At 40.9% G+C, this 20,997-nt stretch overlaps 1 protein-coding gene across 2 annotated transcripts in view; it reads left to right on the top strand.

Annotated features, from left to right (window-relative positions):
• LOC134639538 (ADP-ribosylation factor-like protein 15) overlaps positions 1-20,997 on the top strand; it is a 98,498-nt gene that overhangs the window by 25,243 nt on the left and 52,258 nt on the right. For both annotated transcript variants that reach the window (XM_063490805.1, XM_063490803.1), the window contains exons 2-3: positions 14,025-14,169; positions 15,564-15,623. In XM_063490805.1, the coding sequence (XP_063346875.1) occupies positions 14,025-14,169; positions 15,564-15,623 (205 nt within the window). The remainder of the gene's footprint in view (positions 1-14,024; positions 14,170-15,563; positions 15,624-20,997) is intronic.

Here is a 20,997-nt window from a genome sequence, read left to right as displayed (position 1 = left end):
AAACTAGCAGTGATGGGATGACAAGAAGTAGGTAGATGTGGACTGGAAGTTTTTTAGCCCGGGCCTACAAAGAATCCGCCAGTCACAACTGAGGGGCCCGAAGCGTGTGACTATTAATTACTGATGGCTTCCCACCATTCGAAAATCAGGGGGCCGCAGACATCAGATGTGTGGAAGGGGCCTGTCATTACCATCACAGAAACAATGCTCGAATTTGGCTGTCATGCATTTTTGCCTAATTGACTGTTTTGATGCAGTTTTTTTTCCCATTTTGTTTCTGAGGGAGCATGGATGCCACCCCCCACTCACTAGCCTTGATGAGGAGAACTTGGTGGGCTTTCAGCTTCACCCAGCAAGAACCTTCCGGAGGTCCTTTGATGGCAAGAAAAGCCACTGGAGACCTCAGGGGCCTCACTGGCCTCCATTTATATATCAGCACATAACACTGCATTTTTGATTCCTGACAAGAAATGAGTGAGGAGGAAAAGTAACGTGTGAATGGCATACTGTGTGTACGTGAACGTATGTGCTATATGAAGTATGTGTGTCTGCAGGGTGGTGCTTTTATTTTGTGTGTGTGTGTGTGTGTGTGTGTGTGTGTGTGTGTGTGTGTGTGTGTGTGAGGCTGCAATGAAAGGGGGAGCCCAGGGACCCACAAACCACATGAGGGGTCCCCTAATTTGCATAATTAACTGTTGACACTAACTGTGCTTAATGAAGGCCTATTGAAGTCATTGACCCTTTTACACAGCCAGCCCCTGGGAATGAGACAGAAGCTTCTCCGGCAAAGGTTAAAACAATGTGTCTGGTTAACGTCCGACAAACGTGCCGAAACGCCCCGAACTCTTATAGATCCACTCACTGGAAAAGGTTACGGCACAGAATGACCTGTGATTTGAAATACCTCCAGATGGTTGGCTTTGGTGTCTCATCTCGTGTAGTTTTCTTAATTTTATCCTTTTAAAATTTGTTTTCAGTAAATATTTGCACATGTTCAGGAATCACTGCCTTATAGGCCTTTACCACACTTGATGGATGGCATCAAACGGTCACTGAGCATCATTTCATTTATTCTTTCTTTCACAAATATTCAGGTCTGATTACCGTTCTTACATCTTCATCTTCTCATTTGTACTAACAATTATACTGCTGCTTTCTTTTCCTCTCATTGTCAAGACTCTAAGCAAAGAAATTCTGAGCATCCAGACATTTAACTAGTTATATTTTTATTTTATTTTATTTCCAAGGACATGTCCAAGTGACCTCAACAATTTCATAGTCAGTATATTTATGGGAAATTGATGTATTTGGGTTTCTCACGTCTGTTATCACTATCCAGGAGGACAACAAGCTGTGTGAAATTGGTGATAAGCCACTCTTTCATTCAATCTTTGTATGTTAACCCCGTTTGTTTCTAAAATAAGGAAAATGGATTGGATTATTTGTTTAGTATTTTATGTTTTCACTATGGCTCAGGTTTCTTTTTTAGTGCTGTTTTGTGCACCAATTGGACAAATTGTTCATGTGTGACTCATAATTAAAATAAAATAAAATCAAAACAAGAGAAGATTCATAATAGCAAATGTTCAGGTATTAAATTGCCTGAATCGTATGCTTACAGGCTTTTTACCATAATGTTGTCATTCCTTTGTATAACCTTGTAAAATGGATAATTCACAACTTCTCTTCATAAAAACCTATATAAACCCTTTGAAAATAAAGAATAAATAATAAATAAATAACACCAGCATCTTAAACTGTTAATTTTTTCCTATAAATACTACTTCTTGTCTAAGCTGTGCCAGTTAAACACACCTCAGCGGGGATGAAGTAAGAGAGAAGAGTTGTATAGAATGAAAGCTTGCCTCTCTCATTTCTAAAACCATAGATAAAATCAGTTAGCATGAGCTTTGTTGCTTCTATTAATAGGAAGGATGTACAAGGGAATCACAGGTGCATTGACATTTTACATCAGAAATAACATTGTACTCTCTCTGGCTATTTTATTATTGTCGGGCAGCTTCTACTACAGTTTTTTCTTATAGTATTTGCAGTATATAAAATGTCCTATTTTTTCCTAATGATGCTTTATCTTGAGGTTACGCAAGGAAAAAGGAACCCAAGAAAACCAGGCCATTTTTCATTGTGTATAAGACCGAATGGGATTTTGTGGTCAACTTGTACCTACTTTGAAGTGGTCAGAGATGAATGTAATTGTATAGTATATTGTGTATGCATATGTGTCATGTCAGAATTTTGGCTGTAATGTGTAGTTCAACAAGATGTCTTAACCAAACCCAGACAGAATCAAAGGGATTGTACTTGCTTTCTGACGCCTTACTGCCTTTCACTATATTGCCATGTGCAAAAGTTTTTGTTGTTGGGCAACACTCACTTGGATAAATGGAAACTGCAAACTTCTCAGTTTGTCACTGCTTTTAAGACCTGTTCTGCTGACATGTGTGAGTTGTAAGCTCTGTCAAGCACACACACTCAATCTGGATGCAAGATATGAAAGAGGTCTTCCAGATCTGTGACAGCATGAAGTATGGTTTTCACAGATGTTAAGTTTCCACATAAATGTAATGATGTTAGTCTCTTCATTTTTTGCAGTACTCATCATTCATGATCCTTATCTCAGTGAAAATATTCTGTTTTCTCTTTGGCATCACTGCTAGTGCCACACCTAGGGTTGTGATCCGATAGCTCTTCCCATTTGGATTCTGTTCCTGTTCAACAGAGTACAGAGAGTTGTGTCTTACAAATCACAAATTTTGTAATAACTTTACTGAAACTCTCTGTCCAAGTCCCCGAATGAACTCTGGCAGAGATTGTTTGCGAGTGAAAGGGCACATCACTGCATGTCCTACAGTGGAGTTTAACAAAAAGGAATTGCCACAGCTTAAAGTTCCATTGATCAGCTTCCTATTTTAAACTTCTTAATCATGTCAACATTTCGCATCATCTGTCGATCCACTCAAGTTTGGGCTATAGGTTGTAAACAAGAATTAAACTAAATAAGAAATGTCAGTATTGATTAATATAGCCAGACGAGTAGATAGAATCATGAGTTTTAGTTATTTGTAAATTCAGTTTCTTGCAATTTGACTTTAAGAAGATATGAAAAGGGGGTTCAGAAAGCTTTGGATTGCATACTGAGTTTAGATTACATCGTCAGCCACAACTATATTCATAGTAAGTAATGTCTTTTCTGTTTTGTGGGTTAAAACATCTCCATTTACCATCTTTGGTAGATCTCCCACACACTAATCCACACACTTTGTCATCAACAGGGTCAGGCTGTTAATATCATCCCCGTGGCTGGACCTTGTTTGTATCTTATGATGTTAGGACTAGTTCAGTGAAACAATATTATAGATATATTATGATTATTTTTGTGTTACATACAGTCTATATAAAAATCGTCTCGTTCTGATGGCTTTTAGTTTTTTTGTCAAACCGGAGCCATGAAATGGCTAATGGGGAAAAGTCTTTCACATTTAACGACAAACTTGAAACGTTCCCACACGTTTTTCAGGGAGAATGGGGGGCCCTAATTTTGCTTTAATCAACAATCAATTTAGTCATCGATACATAAATGCTGTATGAAAATGAGCTTTAACTGATGAAAGTGAGATGAGTGCCCTCCCCATCCACCCATCCTTTTTATGTCTGTGAGATGGGGCGCCCCCCACCCCCCTTGGTTCACGCACACTAGTTTCAGGGCCTTCAAAAGGGGGCCCCTTAAGCTTTGATCCTCTATATGGGTGCAGAAAAACATCTTTTTGCCCTACGCTGTGCCCAGGATACCAAAGTTTTTGCCGCCGCAGTATGCTAATGCAGCCAAGCTAATCGCTCTCCCCAATTTAGAAGATTTATTTACCGTAATGGCGCCCAGTGGAACCCCTTCAACCCCCTCATTTCTGTGGCCTCCTTATCTACCCTCTGGATGTCCCATGGAGTAAAGGTGTCCACTGTGAATGCAACTGCCTTGCCACCACCTCACCCTTATGCTTTCTTGAACAAAAAGAGAAGAACATGAAAACAGTCCCGTGGGTGGGCCCCTTAATGCTGTCCCTCTTATTCTCAACCTAATGTAATTTTCCAGTAGATGTCATGAAACACAGAAGCTCCAAGGTAGGCTCCAGACAGATAAAGTGTCGGCTGGGGAGGGGGCTGGGGGGTCTAGAGGGACACGCTGTTTGGATTATATTATTCCTATCAAGATCTTACGGATCATCAGATCTTTCAGACAATCTTAATCTGGGTTTTGATACGAATTTAGTGATTCCGATTCCATTATCAATATCACTTGGACTTTGATTTGATTCCTCATCAAGTCTCATTGGCTCCATTTTGAGAGTCACCACCATTTCTAAGCAGCAATAAAGAAATTACATTCATGTAAATGAATTGCTTGCTGTGGGTCAAATGTTTGTGCATTTTTGTTGAGGTATTTCCCCTCTTTGTTGTGAGATAGATAGATAGTAGGGGTGCAACGATACTCGTATCGATATTGAACCGTTCGATACAGTGCTTTCGGTTCGGTACGCATGTGTATCGAACAATACAAAATTTTTAATTTATTTTATCAACTTTTCTTCTGACGATGCTGTCTGTGTTGAGAGGTCAGTGGATCTGCGTTCGACTACTCCGCCTAGGCTGCACTGTCGAGCGCAGATCCACTGAGCGCAGGCAAGCTAGCAAGACAGAAGCTAAGCTCATTGCAGCATGGCAAATTGAACCTCCCCCACCCTCATTCAGATCTGGCCTTTGGAACTATTTTGGTCTTCATGTGAAGTATGACCCTGAAGGTAAGCGCATCATGGACAAAAGTAAAACAGCATGTCGGATGTGCCACGCAATGCTCAATTACATGGGTGGGAACTAGTGCGTTAGCGCAGTTTGCTCGTTAACGTGTTGACGCCGTCCAGCCCCACGCACGGGGCGATCTGCGGTAGCTCGTTAACGGAGATTTGCCTTGTTGTGGCGTTAATGTCATTTCAGATTAACGCTGACAGCACTAGTGGGAACACAATGAATATGACTGCACATTTACTCCGACATCATCCTAGTGCAAAGACAAGTGGAAGCAGACAAAAACAACAAGCACGCATGCTACAAACTTTACCCGTGTCATTTAGACAGCCGTTAGCACATGATTCTCCTTATGGGGACCTGATATGTTTAATATGCTGCTTAGAGTATACCCCAGAAGAAGGGTATAGTATAGCTTTTATTTTGGAAAGAGCCATTTCTCTGTAATGAACTCTCTTTTCCAAAGATGAGGGATTTTTCCATGAGATATTTATTTTTTTATTACTTTGTCGTTTCAGCAACATTAAATTTAAAAACTGTACTTTTGAGTTAAAATATATATTTATAATTTTAATAAATGACAAATTAAAAAAGCATGAACATTTTTTGTATCGAAAAAATATCGAACCGTGACACCAAAGTATCGAACCGAACCGAACCGTGAATTTTGTGTATCGTTGCACCCCTAATAGATAGATAGATAGATATATATATTTTCTTTTTAGTCGTTACTCAAAGTTATTATTAAATATATTACGCAGAACACCTTTTTTAAAAGTAATGCAGTACATTACTTAATTACTTCCAGGAAAAAGTCATTTGTTATGCTACTCGTTACATTCCTTTCAAGCATGAAGGCATGAAGATTATGGACTTTGTTAATGAGGGGACACTTCTGTATTCATCAAAAACGAAGTGTAAGTATTAAACTGTAGTGAAAGTGTTCACCTCAGGCTGCACTGTGACCCACGCCTGGCCTCTGTAAATGGGACAAAGTGTGGAACCCGTGCAGTGCTGATCAGTCCCAGATTCTCCTCAGGTGAACTCTTGCCCAGTTTGTTGAGAGAGACTCAGAGAGAGAGAGAGGAGATGTTTTTGTTTTACTTTCTTTTTTTTTAATAGTACGTCAGTGCCTCAATAGAAAATCTTTGATAAACTAAACGAGAGCTTGTTTTTCAAGTTTTCAAGCTTGTTTAAAAGCTGTGTCACAGTGACTCTTGCAAATGATATGGATGCTTGAAAAGCATTCAGCACTGCAGAACTATCATGCTTTTGTGTTTCCATCTCTTGGGAGATGGTGTTTTTATGGGAGGGTTTAAACTTGAGAACATACCCTGTTAATCATAGTGTGTCTATGAGGTAATCGGTATGAATCACTGAATCCCATCTTCCTCAACACAGTTATTAGTGTGTAGACCACTCAGCTACAACATTAAAACCACTGACAGGTGAAGTGACTAAGAGTACTCATTTTGTTACCATGCAGTGTTCTGCTGGACATTCATTTGGGTTTTATGTGACACATGCCACCCACCTCATGGCAGCACCACTTCCACACAGCGGCTGCTTCCTTGAGTGAATACATCCTGCCAACAAGCAAAACTGTTCAGGACCGTGCAGCCTGCGGCGTATACCCAGATTTCAGTGCAAACATCCACCACTGTGGAGTTCTCGTGTTCACAACCTTAACGGTTTAGTGTATGTGGTGTAGATTTGCTTTAATCTAACAAAAGTCCTTAGGAGCCCATTGAATAGTTAGCTACCAATTTATCATCCACAGAAGTTCAGAGTAACATTTTAATGCCATAATTATACAAGAAAGTTGACCACAGAACTTTGATATTACTTTGATACTGTGTGTAACTTGTTGTTCTAGAATTTCTGTCAGTACACTACACAAATAAATTGTGGTTATTGTTTGAGATACAAAGATCAGGGCCTTTGCAATGGCTATGGGAATGGTGCACATTGTATACTTTGTGTTTGTTTGCATATGTGAACCACAGCAGCGGGTACTTACTGCCACATCCAGATGGTGCTGGAAACAAACAGGGCTACGCTGTAGGACCCCTCAATAGGACCGTCTAGACTGGTCCCTGACCAGACAGATACAGCCTCCCATCAACTTAGCGTTTGTCAGATTTATGGTAATGGTCCTGCAACAGTCTTCCTGTCAGTGACATCAAGATTTACAGCACTGACACCCACCCCCCACTCCCTGCCACACACATACACATATATGCCATCCTCATTTTGAACACTCCCTTTATCCCACACACTCCTACAAATGCTCCCTCCCTGCCCCAGCCTCTTTTCTCACTACATCCTTCTTTTCTTAGTCCCTGCTCATTGCTACTGGAAAACTGATAGCCACCAGCAGGCCTCGTCTATACAGCTTGGAGTTGTGGAAGTTCTTGTGTGTGCATGTCATTGAGGTTAGTAAGAAGGCTGAGACATGAAGTCCTCACGTCTCCTTCTCTAACTGGATCAGGAACCCCAGTGGAAAAAAAAAGGCCCTCCCGGGGTGGCAAACCACCCAAGCCCCCTCTGTCCCCTCAACAAAAGGGTGTGTCAGGGTTTCCTGTTAATCCTCTGTGATGAAGCTTGAGTGTTTTCGGGGTGTTGAAGCAGGGAGAAGTGGTGGTGTAGAGAAGCCCGGGGGGTGTATGGGTAAGTTAAATTGGTGTGGTTTGGCGGTGACTCAGAGATACTGAGCTGTGGAGATTTTAGGGGGTAAGGAGCAGAGGGGAAGAAGGGATACATTATTGGTGGTGGAGTGCAACTGGAGGACAGACAGAGAGCCCCATGTATGCGGATTAGCGTCTCCCCCTCTTTCATGTCGGTGTTTTTGGGTGGTAACCTGATCCCTGGGCTCTAGCACTAGTGAGCCCAGTGGGAAAGGCTTCCTGACAGATATCCCGTCCATTCTCAGCCCAAGTGTTTTTCCAAGGCTGCTCCTCTGCCTTTGATCTGGCCTTCTCCTCATCCAGGCAGGGTCACAAGCTACCATGTCAGGCCAGATAGGAGAAGGCTAACATTGGAGCTGCTTACTGAAAAAGGGAAGTGAAGTGGGGGGGGAGCAAGTAGATGCTTCAGTTTGTTTTTCGAAGTTGAGATTTATAGTCTAGACATATCTTGGTTGTTTTAAAACTGGACTCAAGGTTCCAAAGAGTCTGTCACGTTAACTTGTTTAGCCAAATTAATGAAGGGATTTCGCTTCTGTTCGATAGTGGCAGGCAGCACCAATTAGTTTTTCTCTTTCTGTGTTTGCTGCCATGAAACTGATTCTCAGAATTGGTGGAAATTTGATACATGAAGGTTTTAGAGCCATTTCTTGTTACTTAAGATACATTAAATGAGTTGGAGCAAAGCTTTGCCCTTTCCTTTGCAGTGTAAAAGATGTGGTATATTCCAGCAAAAAGCTGGGGGGCGCTCTAACTTCACTCTGTGACTTTCTGTGTATGTGTGTGTGCGTGTGTGCGTGTGTGTGTGTGTGTGTGTGTGTGTGTGTTCTAGCTTGTCTCCTTGTCCAGACACCTTAACGTCAGGGCAATAGTGTTTGAGCTCTGAAACGAGGGCCAGACAGACAGAAGTGGGATGAATGAATTGGGTAGCGGGGGTGATAGGGGAGAGAGACAGAGAAAGTGAGAGAAAGAGAGTGGATGTTGCTTTCAAATAAAGGGATGATGTGCCTGCAAAACGGTGACAAGCAAATCAGCTTTAAAACGAGACCTCCCCGTAAACACAGAGACAAGCAGGCATAATGGGTTGTGGGTTGTTTTGTCGACTTAAGTAAGACACGGTCTACTTCACCAGACGGGATGTTGAGCTGGCGCAGACAGGGTCATCTTCTTATTGCTGTATGTCTGTCATTTCAGTTCAGCAGCCTTCTGAGATATTTTGTTTTAAGCTGTTGAAGTCAACAGTAGACATATTCAGCATGCCCTGCATCAAACACATTCCACACAACTGGATGTGCATTGTCGAGGCACATGGAACGGGAGCGATGCGTATCCCCCAAATGTTCCAGTGTACTCTTTCAGTGTGTGTGTGTGTGTGTGTGTGTGTGTGTGTGTGTGTGTGTGTGTGTTTGTTCAGGGATCTATTTCTGATGCGGGATAATGAATGGCACCTGTTTAGTGTCCTTAACTGGCCATCATTTTTGAAGTGCAGTAAATCTTGTATTTCATCACCTGTAGCTACAGTTGAAAGCATATCGGAGTTTTCACTGCCAAATCCACATGGCATTTGTTTTTACTTGCAATTAAGGTATAAGAAAACAGTCATTCGTGCTTGTGCTGATAGGCATAATGCTGGTAGCATCTTGTCTGCACTAGTGGAAGAAAATCCACTGCTATGAGAGGCATGTGTGGTTAGAAAAATGCCAGTAACACTTAAGCATGCCAAATTAATGGTCAGAAATATGTGCTATGTTATGAAGCAAAATAAAGGGTGAAGCGTGGTTTGGTGTGGTGTGGTGCAGACCTGGGCCTGAAGTGATCTGTGATTTTGGAGTAACAACAGTCTGCAGTAACCTAGCATGGGAAGAGTCCATTGAGTAGCCTTGTGTGTCTAGCACGTCTCTCTCACCCCTTAACGAGAATGGCATGCAGTGCGCCCCACACACCCCCTACCCTCACTGTACTGAACCACACTGTGTCCCACTGTTCACCCCCCATCCAGCTTCAAAGTGGCAAATAACAACAACTGAAGGGGGGGAGAAGATGAATGAGGATGAATGAATGCAGCCATCCACCCACCACCACCCCCATTTTGCCTGCACACCCCCTCCACCTCCCTGCTTCTCCCTACACTACCTTTATACCTCACAGCCTGCCTCTCTATACATCCCCTCCACTGCAGGCCTGTGTTATGACTGTAGCTGGTGTGTTATTACACACATAGCTGTTAGCACTGCTCCTCCATGGGGACACCCATATAAAGGACTGTCATTTCCAAAGGTCAGGAGTGAGCCCTGCACGCAAGTGTTGTCCCGACACTTGGTCTGGAGGAAAGAGAAAAAAAACAAAACTGCTTGCCCGTACTCTTTGTCTGTCTGTCTGCAGTGGGCATGACTACTGAGGCCAGTGTCTTGGGTGTCCTTTCTGTTTGTTTTTTTTCCCTCCTCCTCCTCTCTTCTATCCTGTCCCTTCTGTTGTACCGGAAGTCAGTATGTGCAGCTTATGTGTTTGCAGCCAAGGGGGAGGCTGCAGTTACTTCTTGGTATGTCTGTGTGTTCTGGAATACCAAAGGCTAAATGTGATACAGCAGTTTTTAAGCGGGCATTATTATACTCATTAGCACCATGACTGTGATGAGTGCAAATAGTTCCGACTTAATCACTGATGAGTAATCTACCTTTCAACATGGTGTTTTACATGCTTAATGGGCAGGACAGGGGCTAAAAAGGGCACTTATGCATCAGCTTGACAGATTTTCTTCATGTATAATTTGCAGTTTTTTCAGCCACTTTTTTTTTTTTTTTGCAAAATGTATAATGTGGTGAGGGCAGTTGACTCAGTCATCTGCCACATACTGCCTATAACTCAATCTTATTTCTTATTTCTTATTTTATCACCTTATTTCCAAAGGTTTACAGAATTTTCGTTCTTTTGTCTCCTCAAACTGTTTTTTTTTTTTCCAAAAACACTAAACACTGGATAAACATTTGCAGTTACTCAGTTGCTGAAGTTGAAGTTTCACCTCTTACTGTATTTCTGCAGAATATTATTGTGTCTGAACTTTTCTGGCAAAGCATTTATGTCAGATTTTGTTAAGTTTGGGTAATGTTAGCCAACCATCCTGATAAAAATATTAAGACTTAAAGATCGTAAGGATCCAGAAAGATTGGTAACCATTAGTGGGTAGTATTTATGTACCTGTCATGAGTATTTCTGTAGCAGAATTAGTTGACGCTGCACACCTGTTGAGATGTTTTAGCAATATGCAGAAACCATGCTTGTTATGTTACCGTTTCCAAAGATCCAGTTGAACAGAATAGGTATGAAATCAGCGTTTCCAAGCTGGCATATTTGATTTCTATGTTCTCTGTGTCTCCTTTGACAACACTAAAGTTTAATTTAATAACTTCAACAAGATCAAAGCTTGTCCATACAAACTGAAAGCTTGTTGGGAGCCTCAATTTGGAACATGCTGTCATGCCACTGCCTATTTTCCGGTCCTGTGGTGTCTCGACAGTAGCAAGAGAGTACGAGAGTGAAACATGAACTAGTCTTCTGTGGGTATAGCGGCTTCCCTCTATCCCACATTTATTACCTCTAAAAATACAAAGTCATTTTCTAAAAAGAGCCTGGCTTTTTTTCCATCCAACCACGTCAGGTGAATTTACACTATGATGTGTCACTGACAAAAATGTTTTCATTTATTAGTTGTTTTTGCTTTTCTTTCTTTTTTTTTTTCTTCTTCTTTTTTTTTTTTTAAGTCTATCTGAATCCTTTAGTCAGTGGGACCCTTTGCCTTGATCTTTTTCAGTCCCAAAATCCATGTATATATCATGTGTTAACCATATGCAAATGCACAAACTTGAGGTCAGGAGGGTCTGTGGAGACATTGTTGGAGTGCTCGCTATACCATGTGGTGTGGCTTTGAGCATTATGTGAAGTAAAACATTGGGAGGAAAAAGAACTGCAGCAGTTTTCATACATCATTGTCCTTTTAAACTCTTGATATGGGAACCCCCCATTATTTAGATGAGGCTAAATGCTAATAAGCTCAGTGTCTACTTGAGCTATGCTCTGCTGCCAGGAGGCCTAATTATGTCACCCATTAAAAGTCTTGGCATCTTTTTAAAATTAGAGGCCTGGGGAGCGTGGTGTTTCTTTTTCCATTTTTTCTGTCATGCATCTTTCTCTTGAGGAGAAAATGCAGCCTGGCTACATCTTCTGTGATATGATTCTCATTTACATAAAGCCTAGCTAATCAACTTTCACAACAACAGTGAGGTAATGTCTAGGCAGGTCTTTCAGGAAAGCACAACTAGAACATGTCCAATCCTATAAGAGGCAACTAATCAATAGAGTCTATATAAAATGCTTGTCATTCCCAGAGTCTTTTGGCAGGAAGATTGACAAGTGGCCTCATAGGTTTTATTTTTCATGAGTTTCTGTAGATGTTTTCCTATATCAAAGTACAGGTTACTGTATGGGTCAAATACAACTAAAAACTCAATTTAAGCTGTGTGTATAAATACCTTGGAGATTTATGGAAGTACTCATCATTGGACAGTCTCTGTGATTGTGCTCTTGGTCTCTGTGGCACATTGAGTATGTGGTTGATGGAGTGGGGCATGTCTCGAAGTAGGCAAAGGCCTTCCGACATATTTATTTTTCTCCTGTGAGCCTTTTGAGCAAGCTCTCCTCGTCAATCTTGAGCTGTCAAAGAGGGCCAGAGGTGGGAGCTGCCATCTCTCTCTCACAGGGGCCACTGTGTACATGGGGACCCCAGGGTCAGGGCCTGGATGCTCCTTTAGTAACTGTTGTGAAATCACAACTCTCTGGTGGGAGTAGTCCTCTCATTCTGCTCCCGCAATGGGGCAGCACCCTGATTCAATGCCTTTTTAAAAACAACGTTTACTCCTGGTTTAGCAATTATTTCATAGGGCTCGGAGTACTCGAGTTTTTCAACTCAAAATCTATTTGTACCTGCTTGAGTTCTTCCATCTTCACTTTCCTCAACCCTTCTTTTTAAATAACAGCTGTCAGTCCTCTTGGCTGACAGCTAGGGTAGTTTTCACCTTCTACAGAAACCTGTACATGTAGCTTCAGAGGAGAGAAGAAAATAACCCAATCAAACCAAGTTTGTACATGTGCTCTTCCATCTGACACGCGTGTGTTTCTGATCTTACAGTTTTTCTGGAAAAGGAGAATGTTTCCTGTTTGAGCAGACCGGTGGGTTCACCAAGGAGTCGGGGGGGCTCGGGTTGCTCAGCCAACGTCTGGTTCTGCTGAAGCAGATTCCCCACATCTCCATCAAACGGCAGTCCTGTTTTGGCATGACTCTGAAAACTGACCCCGGTAGTCATTGATGTCTTGGGCTCTGTAGATGAACTGAGGCTGAAGCACTTTGTTTTGTTCTCCTCCAATTTAAAAGCGGCAATGGATGCATCTTGTAAAATTGCTCTTTTATTGGATGTTCATTTGCTTCTTTTAACTTGAGATAAAAAGTCTTTTATAGCGGCTTAAAGCTGGAATATACAAACATACAGACCTACTTGAAAACTGATGATGGATATTTGTTTATCCTCTCATTAGTTTAACTGCTTCTGCCCACCGAGGTATTCTTTTTCTGATGGCACACCTGGACAGCGTGCACACAGATATGCAGCAGTTCATGTAGACTTGCGCATGTTTTTACTTCTTGTTAAAGTCTCTGAGCGCAGCAACAGTGTGTTGAGGAGGGTCGTCCTTTGACATGAGCAGTAGGAAATCTTGTGTTGATGTTCTTGTACTTGAAATGTGATATAGTAGATGGGTAGGAGACTGTGTATGCGTGTGCGTGCGTGTGTGCGTGTGTCTGCCCTCCCATGTCCAGACTGGTTCCTGTCTTGCTAATAAAAGAGATCTCTTTTTAGTTTTGGATACTGATCTCCCCACACAAGTTTAAAGTTCTCATTCACGGTTCACACTGCATTTGCCCCTTAATGTCTCACAGCAGGCCCTCAGTCCCAGGCCGTGATTCATGGAGTGACAGGTCTGCCTCTGGCTGCCATAAGGGCCCAATCAGACAAGGTTTACATGCAGACAAAAACGTGTTGGACCAGCACTTGGATGCATGCATCTAACCCCCTGATTGAATATAATTTGTCAATGACATTTTCTCTATGTGGCATGATTAAATTAAATCGTGCATGTCAAAATCATGGTAGTGTCATTCTTTGTCATGGTGCATTCTTTTTTATTAAGCTTTCTGCTCGATCATTTGTATACTTTTGCTCCTTGTACATCAGCTGGACCTGTTCCCTATATTCGACCTGTTTTTTCACATGAGGTGTGAATTTTTGTTTTGCCGTATGAAGACAGAAATGCCTGTGAGAGTTGTCATGCAGAGTTATGGAGGCAAGAATTTATCCTAAGAATTGTTTTGATTGCAGATGCAGAATTATAGCGGTCCTCCCTTCAATTCCCTATCCCCCCCGTCGCATAGAATTGTTTTCCAATGCATTCATTGCTTTGTATGCTTTGTTTTAGTGTTTTCGGGCACTGTGCTGTAAAGGACCCCCACCGCCAAGACCAGAGTATGATGTGGTGTGCATTGGCCTGACAGGTGCTGGAAAGACCAGCTTGCTCTCACGCCTCTGTAGTGAGAGCACCGATGGCATAGTTCCTACAACAGGTATGTGCTTATAAGACATGGATCAGTGGAAAAGAAGGCATAAAAAATTAAGCATGCACCCTCTGCTGTTGTACCTATCTCCCTTCGCTCACATGTGTTCTTGCAATCTTTCTCCTTTTTAGTCCTTTGTGATTCGAATCTGAAGGACATCATGTTCTTGAAACAGATAGATAGTACTATCCGGGTATTAGTTTTCCAATAGAGGAAGGACTTTTTCCAGTCCCAGTGTTTGTGCCAGAATAGATGTCAGGATGTCACCCGCCAATACTTGTTTTTTTTCTTCTTCAATCAAGTGGCAGGCTGGTGTTATGTCCAGAAAAGAAGGAGGTTTCAGGGTTTGCACATCATTCTTGTGGTAGTCAGCACTCTGCTTTCCATATATGTAATCCCTCAAGAACCCTGACATTCCTGTCTCCTTCCCGGGCTTTGACAGCAGCAGTGTTGAGCTGTTGCAGAAGTCCCACTTTAGATTTACTCTTTTTCCAGGAGAAGCTAAATATAACGTAATTCCCAAATGTGCTGCCTGTAACAGTTAGTTTGCATTTTTCTGTGTCAGGGGGTGTGTTAGGTGAGTGAATAACTCTCTGTGCCTGCTGATGAGTAAGCCTTAATAGATAAATTAGAAAATTAGTGTTCATCTCTGAAAGCAGATTTAGCTGTCAGCACTGTCCATCTGCCAAATGTACAGAAGGAAGAACGGGAAGGCCAATAAAGGGGGAACTCTCCTGCTAATATTCTTACTTCCTGCTTCATAATTGTGCACTGTTGTAATGTACATAGTGATTAATTTAGATGCTTGTAAAATCATAATCTGCTTTCACATCTCTCCTCCTATTTGTAAATGTTGTCAGGAAATGAATTCCCACCAAGACAATTTAGCATAATTTGAGCAACATTAAATTTTGCCCTTTAGTGGGTTTCTCCACCATTTCCCACTATTTCCCGTACGCAGCCGCATAAACAAACCACATAATACACGATAGTACTTAGTTGTATCCTCCGCTAACCCCAACATAGAACAAAACACTTTTCTGTTTAGCTCTTCTTGTTTTTCTGTTTTTCTAAAACTGGACCACACAAAGTGTTTTTCTTTCATGTTTATAACACAAATATGTTGTCAGTCCTGTGTGTGTTCACCAGCTGGTGGTTTGGAAAAGGTACACCAAATATCCCGGGGAAACCTAATGATAAAATTGATTTCTTTTTCTTTCTTTCTTTTAAAGAAAAAAAAAATCCACTTTCTCACTATTGAAAAGTAAATGTAGCCAGCATTCCTAAAAGCTGACTCTCATCAATCCTAGCATGTGCTGGACACACACACACTGACACAGAGGGAAGTACAATTTCTTTAGGTGATTACAATGATGGATTTTCATTGTTTTCTTTCCTCTCAGGTTTCAGCATCAAAGCAGTACCGTTTCCAAATGCCATCTTGAATGTAAAAGAACTTGGAGGTAAGAAGTAAATGCAGGAATTCAAGTTTGTAACGTCTGTATTAGATGAAATGGAGTGACCCAGCAATGAAATGCTGTGGGCCATCGTAGACATTAACAGGTTAATTGGCCACTGTAACAGTAACTGCATCATGTGATTATTGGGATTTTCTGTTTTCTTTGTATTACTGTAGGGTCTTTACCTTACATTATAAAGTGGGCAACAGTTATTGTGCCATAATGAATGTTTTCTTTTTTGAAATCAGTACTTTATGATCTGTTTACCCACCAAACTATGACCAGCTTCTTTTTCCAAGGACATCATTGGAATATTGGAATATTTTGTTCCTCGATTACAAAACACTCATATGTTGCACAGGTATACAAAAGTACATATGTGACCTGTTAGATATATACTTTAATGGTTTTCATCCACAATAAAATTCATTCTGCCGTCACCCCATCTTTTCAATTGAAATTTACACAAGCGGGCACAAACATCAAGAATGGAAAAAATTTTTCTTTTTGTGTCCTGTAGCATGACATCTTTCAGACACAGACATGTGTGTGTATAGACGTCAGATGTGTTAGTGTGTTTGTTTTTTGTGTGTGTTTTAAATTTCCAATGCTGAACAACGTGCACCGTATTATTCCTGGAAATGTACAACACTCGAGGAAGCCGTTAAGTTGAGATGAGGAAACCTGAGGTGGAGGATGGGATAAATAAACAGAGCTAATGCAATCGAAGTCCTTAAAGAGAGCCTTGAGAAATAAAAGGAATAGATTGTTTTGTAATTTCAGTTTCCTGTGCATGACAGGTGCAGTGCATATTTTCAAGGATCACCCAACTCAGGCGTCTGAAAAGAAGCACACACACTCACACAAATGCAAAAAGAGGCACTGGGGGGGGACCACCAACGAGGGAGCTACCAAATTTGGACAGAACGCATTAGGGTTTTTTTTTTCTCAAAAGAGGTTTTTCTGGATTGGGTCAAAGCCAGTCTGGTGGTAACAGTGGTAACATGATTGTGGTTGGAAAAACACTGGTCCCACGGATGACACACTTGATTTAGAGACATTAGTATAGGCTGCCACCACAGAAAAGCGTGATGAAATCTGTTCTCTCTTTCTCTTAGCCCTCCTGCCTGAACACTTACTCCCCTGCTCCTTTCCTTGTAAATACACAGAACACAGGCATTTGAGTGATTTATGTTGCCATCCGATATGGATATATTGGAGACGGTAAAAACAAGCACATGTTTTGATGCCTCTACTAACTACCTTTTTTTTCTTCTTCTTTTTTTTTTTTGAGGATATTGGATATTGTGTGTGAGAAAAGGTGTTGATTTGCAGCCATTATGTTTTCCCTGTGCAGGCATCCACCTTTTCTTCCAGTTGTATATGACGCAAATATATAATTGGAAGAGTTTGTGCTCTTGCATAATTTTCCACTGGTCAGTTTTCATGCAGAGACCCTCAGAGTGTCTTCTGATTATGGCAGGCTTGTTCTGCACAGTTTGAAACTTACTCAACACTTCCCACTTCTGTCAGTATTCTTTTATTCCTCCCCTCTCCCTATGGCTTTTAAACAAGAAAACATGCCTGGTTTAGTTTTATGTTATTTTGCACTGCATCAATGATGCAGAAAAATGATACAAGATGTGACGCACAGACATCAGTGTTCCTGACCCCGAAACCCTTGTTTTACACAATGCCTCTGTGGCTTGTTCTCTTTACTCAGCCCTGACTAAGGCAAGGGAAGACGCTCTTGTTGAGAAGTGTCAGGATGTGAAGCACTTCCCGTGTATTTCCTTCCCATGCCACCGGAAAGCCTATTGAAGATCAGTGAGGTACTGACACTTAACAGTCAGAAAGGTAAAGCAAGTTTTGCGTATTTAGGTGACGTATGTGCCCTAGGTCAGATGACCTGTTTGTCAGTATTTGTTTGAGTAGAGCACGCAAACCATTTAAAAGACACAAAGTCACATAAAACTTCCTCACAAAAGCTCAAGCATTTAAGCTTTTTATTTTTTTATGTGCCGTTCTTCATTTCCTTGGTTTTGTAAGCCTCATTATTGCTCAACCTTTTACATCTGGGAGACAAAGGTAGTTTCAGCTGAACTGGAAGAGGGCATATGGGAGTATGTTAAGGTCAACATTTCTGGCACGCAGCAAAATCTTTCATAAGTTGAACTCATGAACATATGAGGAGAATACAAACTTGACATTATCAGAAATTGTCCTTTGTCACATGTAGCAAGCAGCAGGAGATGTTTTGCATCAGTTCTTTCGTTTTTCTTTTTCTTTATTTCTATAGTGCCAAATCACAACAATGTTCACCTCATGGTCCTTTTATATTGAAAGGTAAAGACCCTACAATTACACAGAAAAACCCCAACAATCAGGTTAAAGATATTCCATGCAGCTGATTCTGACATTTGCACGCACAATCACCTTCATTGGGTAATTTCTAGGAAAATTTCTTGATTTGGCATAAATTCGAGCATGGTACAGCAAAAGGAAACAAACCAGCAACAAGTCAGTTTGTGAAAGCTTTTCCCACATAGATATTCAACAATTAACTATAAGTGTTACTGCAAGATAACCAAATAACTCAGACCATGTAAAGTTAGAGTGCAGTCTCACCGAGTGCTGAGGTGCATTGTGTGAAAAAGTCACCAAGACTCTGCTGAGACCCAGTAACTGCTGAGTTAAAACCTTCTCTGCCATTAACATCAGCACAAAAGCGGTGTACTGGGAACTTCATGACATGGGTTTCTATTGCCAAGCAGCTCCTCTAGGAGCCTATGTATAGGTGACCCTGTAATTTTGATCATATGGTGTTGTACTTGGAGTTCACTTTAAAATATAAAAGGACTGGAATGGTTGTGTATTGGTCATGCTCAACTAGATCCACCTACATGGTGGATCTGTGTATTGTCACCAGGGGATAGTATCAAAATATGCAGAAAACAAATGAGCTACGCTTATGTGATTGGGCTGTTGTTTGTGCTTTAGCTTAGCCTCCACTACAGAGAAGGCAGAGGTCATAATGTACGTGTGAACTCTGCTCTTGCGTTCCACCTATGCATGCTATCTGTGCCTTCAGGCAGCACAGTGTTGTCTTTATTTTTTCTTTGTTTTTGGAGTACTGCACACAAGCATGTTGTTATATTAAGCTATACTAAGCCAGTAAATCCGTACTTAAAGCATAATTGGCATAGATTTTATTGGCATAAAGTTTATTCGGGTGTATTTTATTTGACACCCAAATAAATTTTTTTTTCCAAGGCTTCTGTGCTTCTGCATATTGCCGAACCTAACTATAGCATTAAAATGCATGTGACCTACAGCTCAGTGCTGTGTCTGAACTCTTTCTACACGTAGCATGGAGCTCTGGAGCCGATCTATCCTGGCAACGTGCTGCTCACGCTGCAGATTCTGTGTAGATGCCGCATAAGTCTGGTTATGCATTTTTAAATCGCCGTGCTTTGAGTGCACTGGACCAGATTGTTATATCTACAAAATGTACTATAGACTAAAGACACAAATCAACCTTTGGGAAGGCATGCCCTGATGGATGTTACCAGGCTGGGCGATATGTTTGTCTGAGTCATGCATTTGTTACTGACTTATTTTAATTTGTTCTCCTTTTCATCCTTAACTCTGGTTTTTGTCTTTTCCTTCTGCCTACCATACCTTCTGATCTTTAAAATTGTGTCTGTTGTGCTGTTAGATGTTTTCAAGAAAAAAAGACCAAAAAACACCCCAAAACAATGCCTCACTTTGTTTTACTCCTGTCAAGCTTCCCTTATTGATTTAGACACATTGTCTGGCCTTGATAAAACACCCTGCTCGTATCAGACAAGGCTTGTCTGTCGTGCCAGTCAGTGTATTTAGCTTGTAAATAACTTCATAATTTCGACTTCTCTGCAGGATTGACAAAACTTTGCTGCGAGAAGAGTATGACAGGATGAAAGGACAAAAATAAACACATCCAAGCCTGATTTAACCCTAACCCGGAGAAGATGAATCTGAATAAGTTGGATTCCACCTCTGAACAAGTTATTTGTAAATTAAGATAAATGTGCATGGAAAAAGAGCAAAAGTGTGATCTCACTGCAGAGTCTGTCTGCTCTCAGAGGCGACAAAATCCAAATAATCTTCTGCTCTGTCTTAGCTTTTTATTTAAATAGTCACACAGTCAATCAGTGTCATCAGTATGCCATGCTGTATTACCCTCTCGGGACTAATTAGAAATTATAATCGGGCGTTAAATAAATAAATACCCAGAGAGAACTGTGCCTTTTTAATTCTAGGATGGAAGCATGAAGAGATTGATACTGTTCATTTATTCAGTGGACAACAACACTGCAGCAAAACTGCATCATTTTTTTGTACTTATCTTTAGTCTGACACACATTAGCTACTGTGCCAGGTATGAGGATTAGGTGGGAAGGGCACCTCCAGTGTGACTGTGTGTGTGTGTGTGTGTGTGTGTGTGTGTGTGTGTGTGTGTGTGTGTGTGTGTGTGTGTGTGTGTGTGTGTCTCTACATGTGTGGACAGTGACATGACGTCAAGTCTAGACGGGCCATTTCACAGTGTGCATTCATGTCACGCAGAGACAGCTGATGAAGTGACCCTAATAGTCACAACACACTGCTGTTGTTCTGTAGCGATGTGGCTGGGGTTAAGAATTTAGACATTTGATTTGAACAACAGCGGTGCATCTTTGTACATGCAGAGGTGTTGTTAATACAGGCTGTAGACTATTTGAAACAAGGCTTTACATTACTTTGTTATTTTTCATTACTATACATTCGCTATTGGTGATAGTTAATGAATATTGATTTGGTGTGTGATTTTTAAGTTTGACCTTTTATTTCTAGATTAGCATGTGTGTCTGTGTGATCATATTAATGACTGTATACAGGTGCTGCATGCATCATTATTATATACATATAGTTGAAAAAGAAATCCCAAAAAAGGCCTTAATTCTTAAAGTTCCTCTTTCCAAGGTAAAACATAGTGCAACCATAACATCTTAGTAAGTAATAATAATGGTTGTTTATTTAAAAAATATTACAAAAGTAGTTTATTTAAATAGCATTTGGAGCCTTGCCCAATTTTTTTATGAGTAGGATTTTATCGGCTTAATCATGTGTATGAATAAAGTACAGTTACTCATTCAATTTTCGCCATTTGCCAATGCACATTTGGTGCACATAGGTGAAGATTTAGTAGTTAATTAAAATTACACAGTGTCTGTTTATGCCTGTAATTGGTAAGATGAGGAAAACGTTCACTGCAAATAAATAGAATTTAAAAGCACTTGTAAGTGTTTTCTCGTTTTAGAAGCAAGTTTGCATTCATTTATCCCTCTAGTGTCAGTAG

This window comes from Pelmatolapia mariae, linkage group LG12, assembly GCF_036321145.2.
Source record: "Pelmatolapia mariae isolate MD_Pm_ZW linkage group LG12, Pm_UMD_F_2, whole genome shotgun sequence".
Taxonomy (NCBI): domain Eukaryota; kingdom Metazoa; phylum Chordata; class Actinopteri; order Cichliformes; family Cichlidae; genus Pelmatolapia; species Pelmatolapia mariae.
The sequence above is the reverse complement of the archived record's forward strand: the minus strand, read 5'-3'. Positions and strand labels throughout refer to the sequence as shown.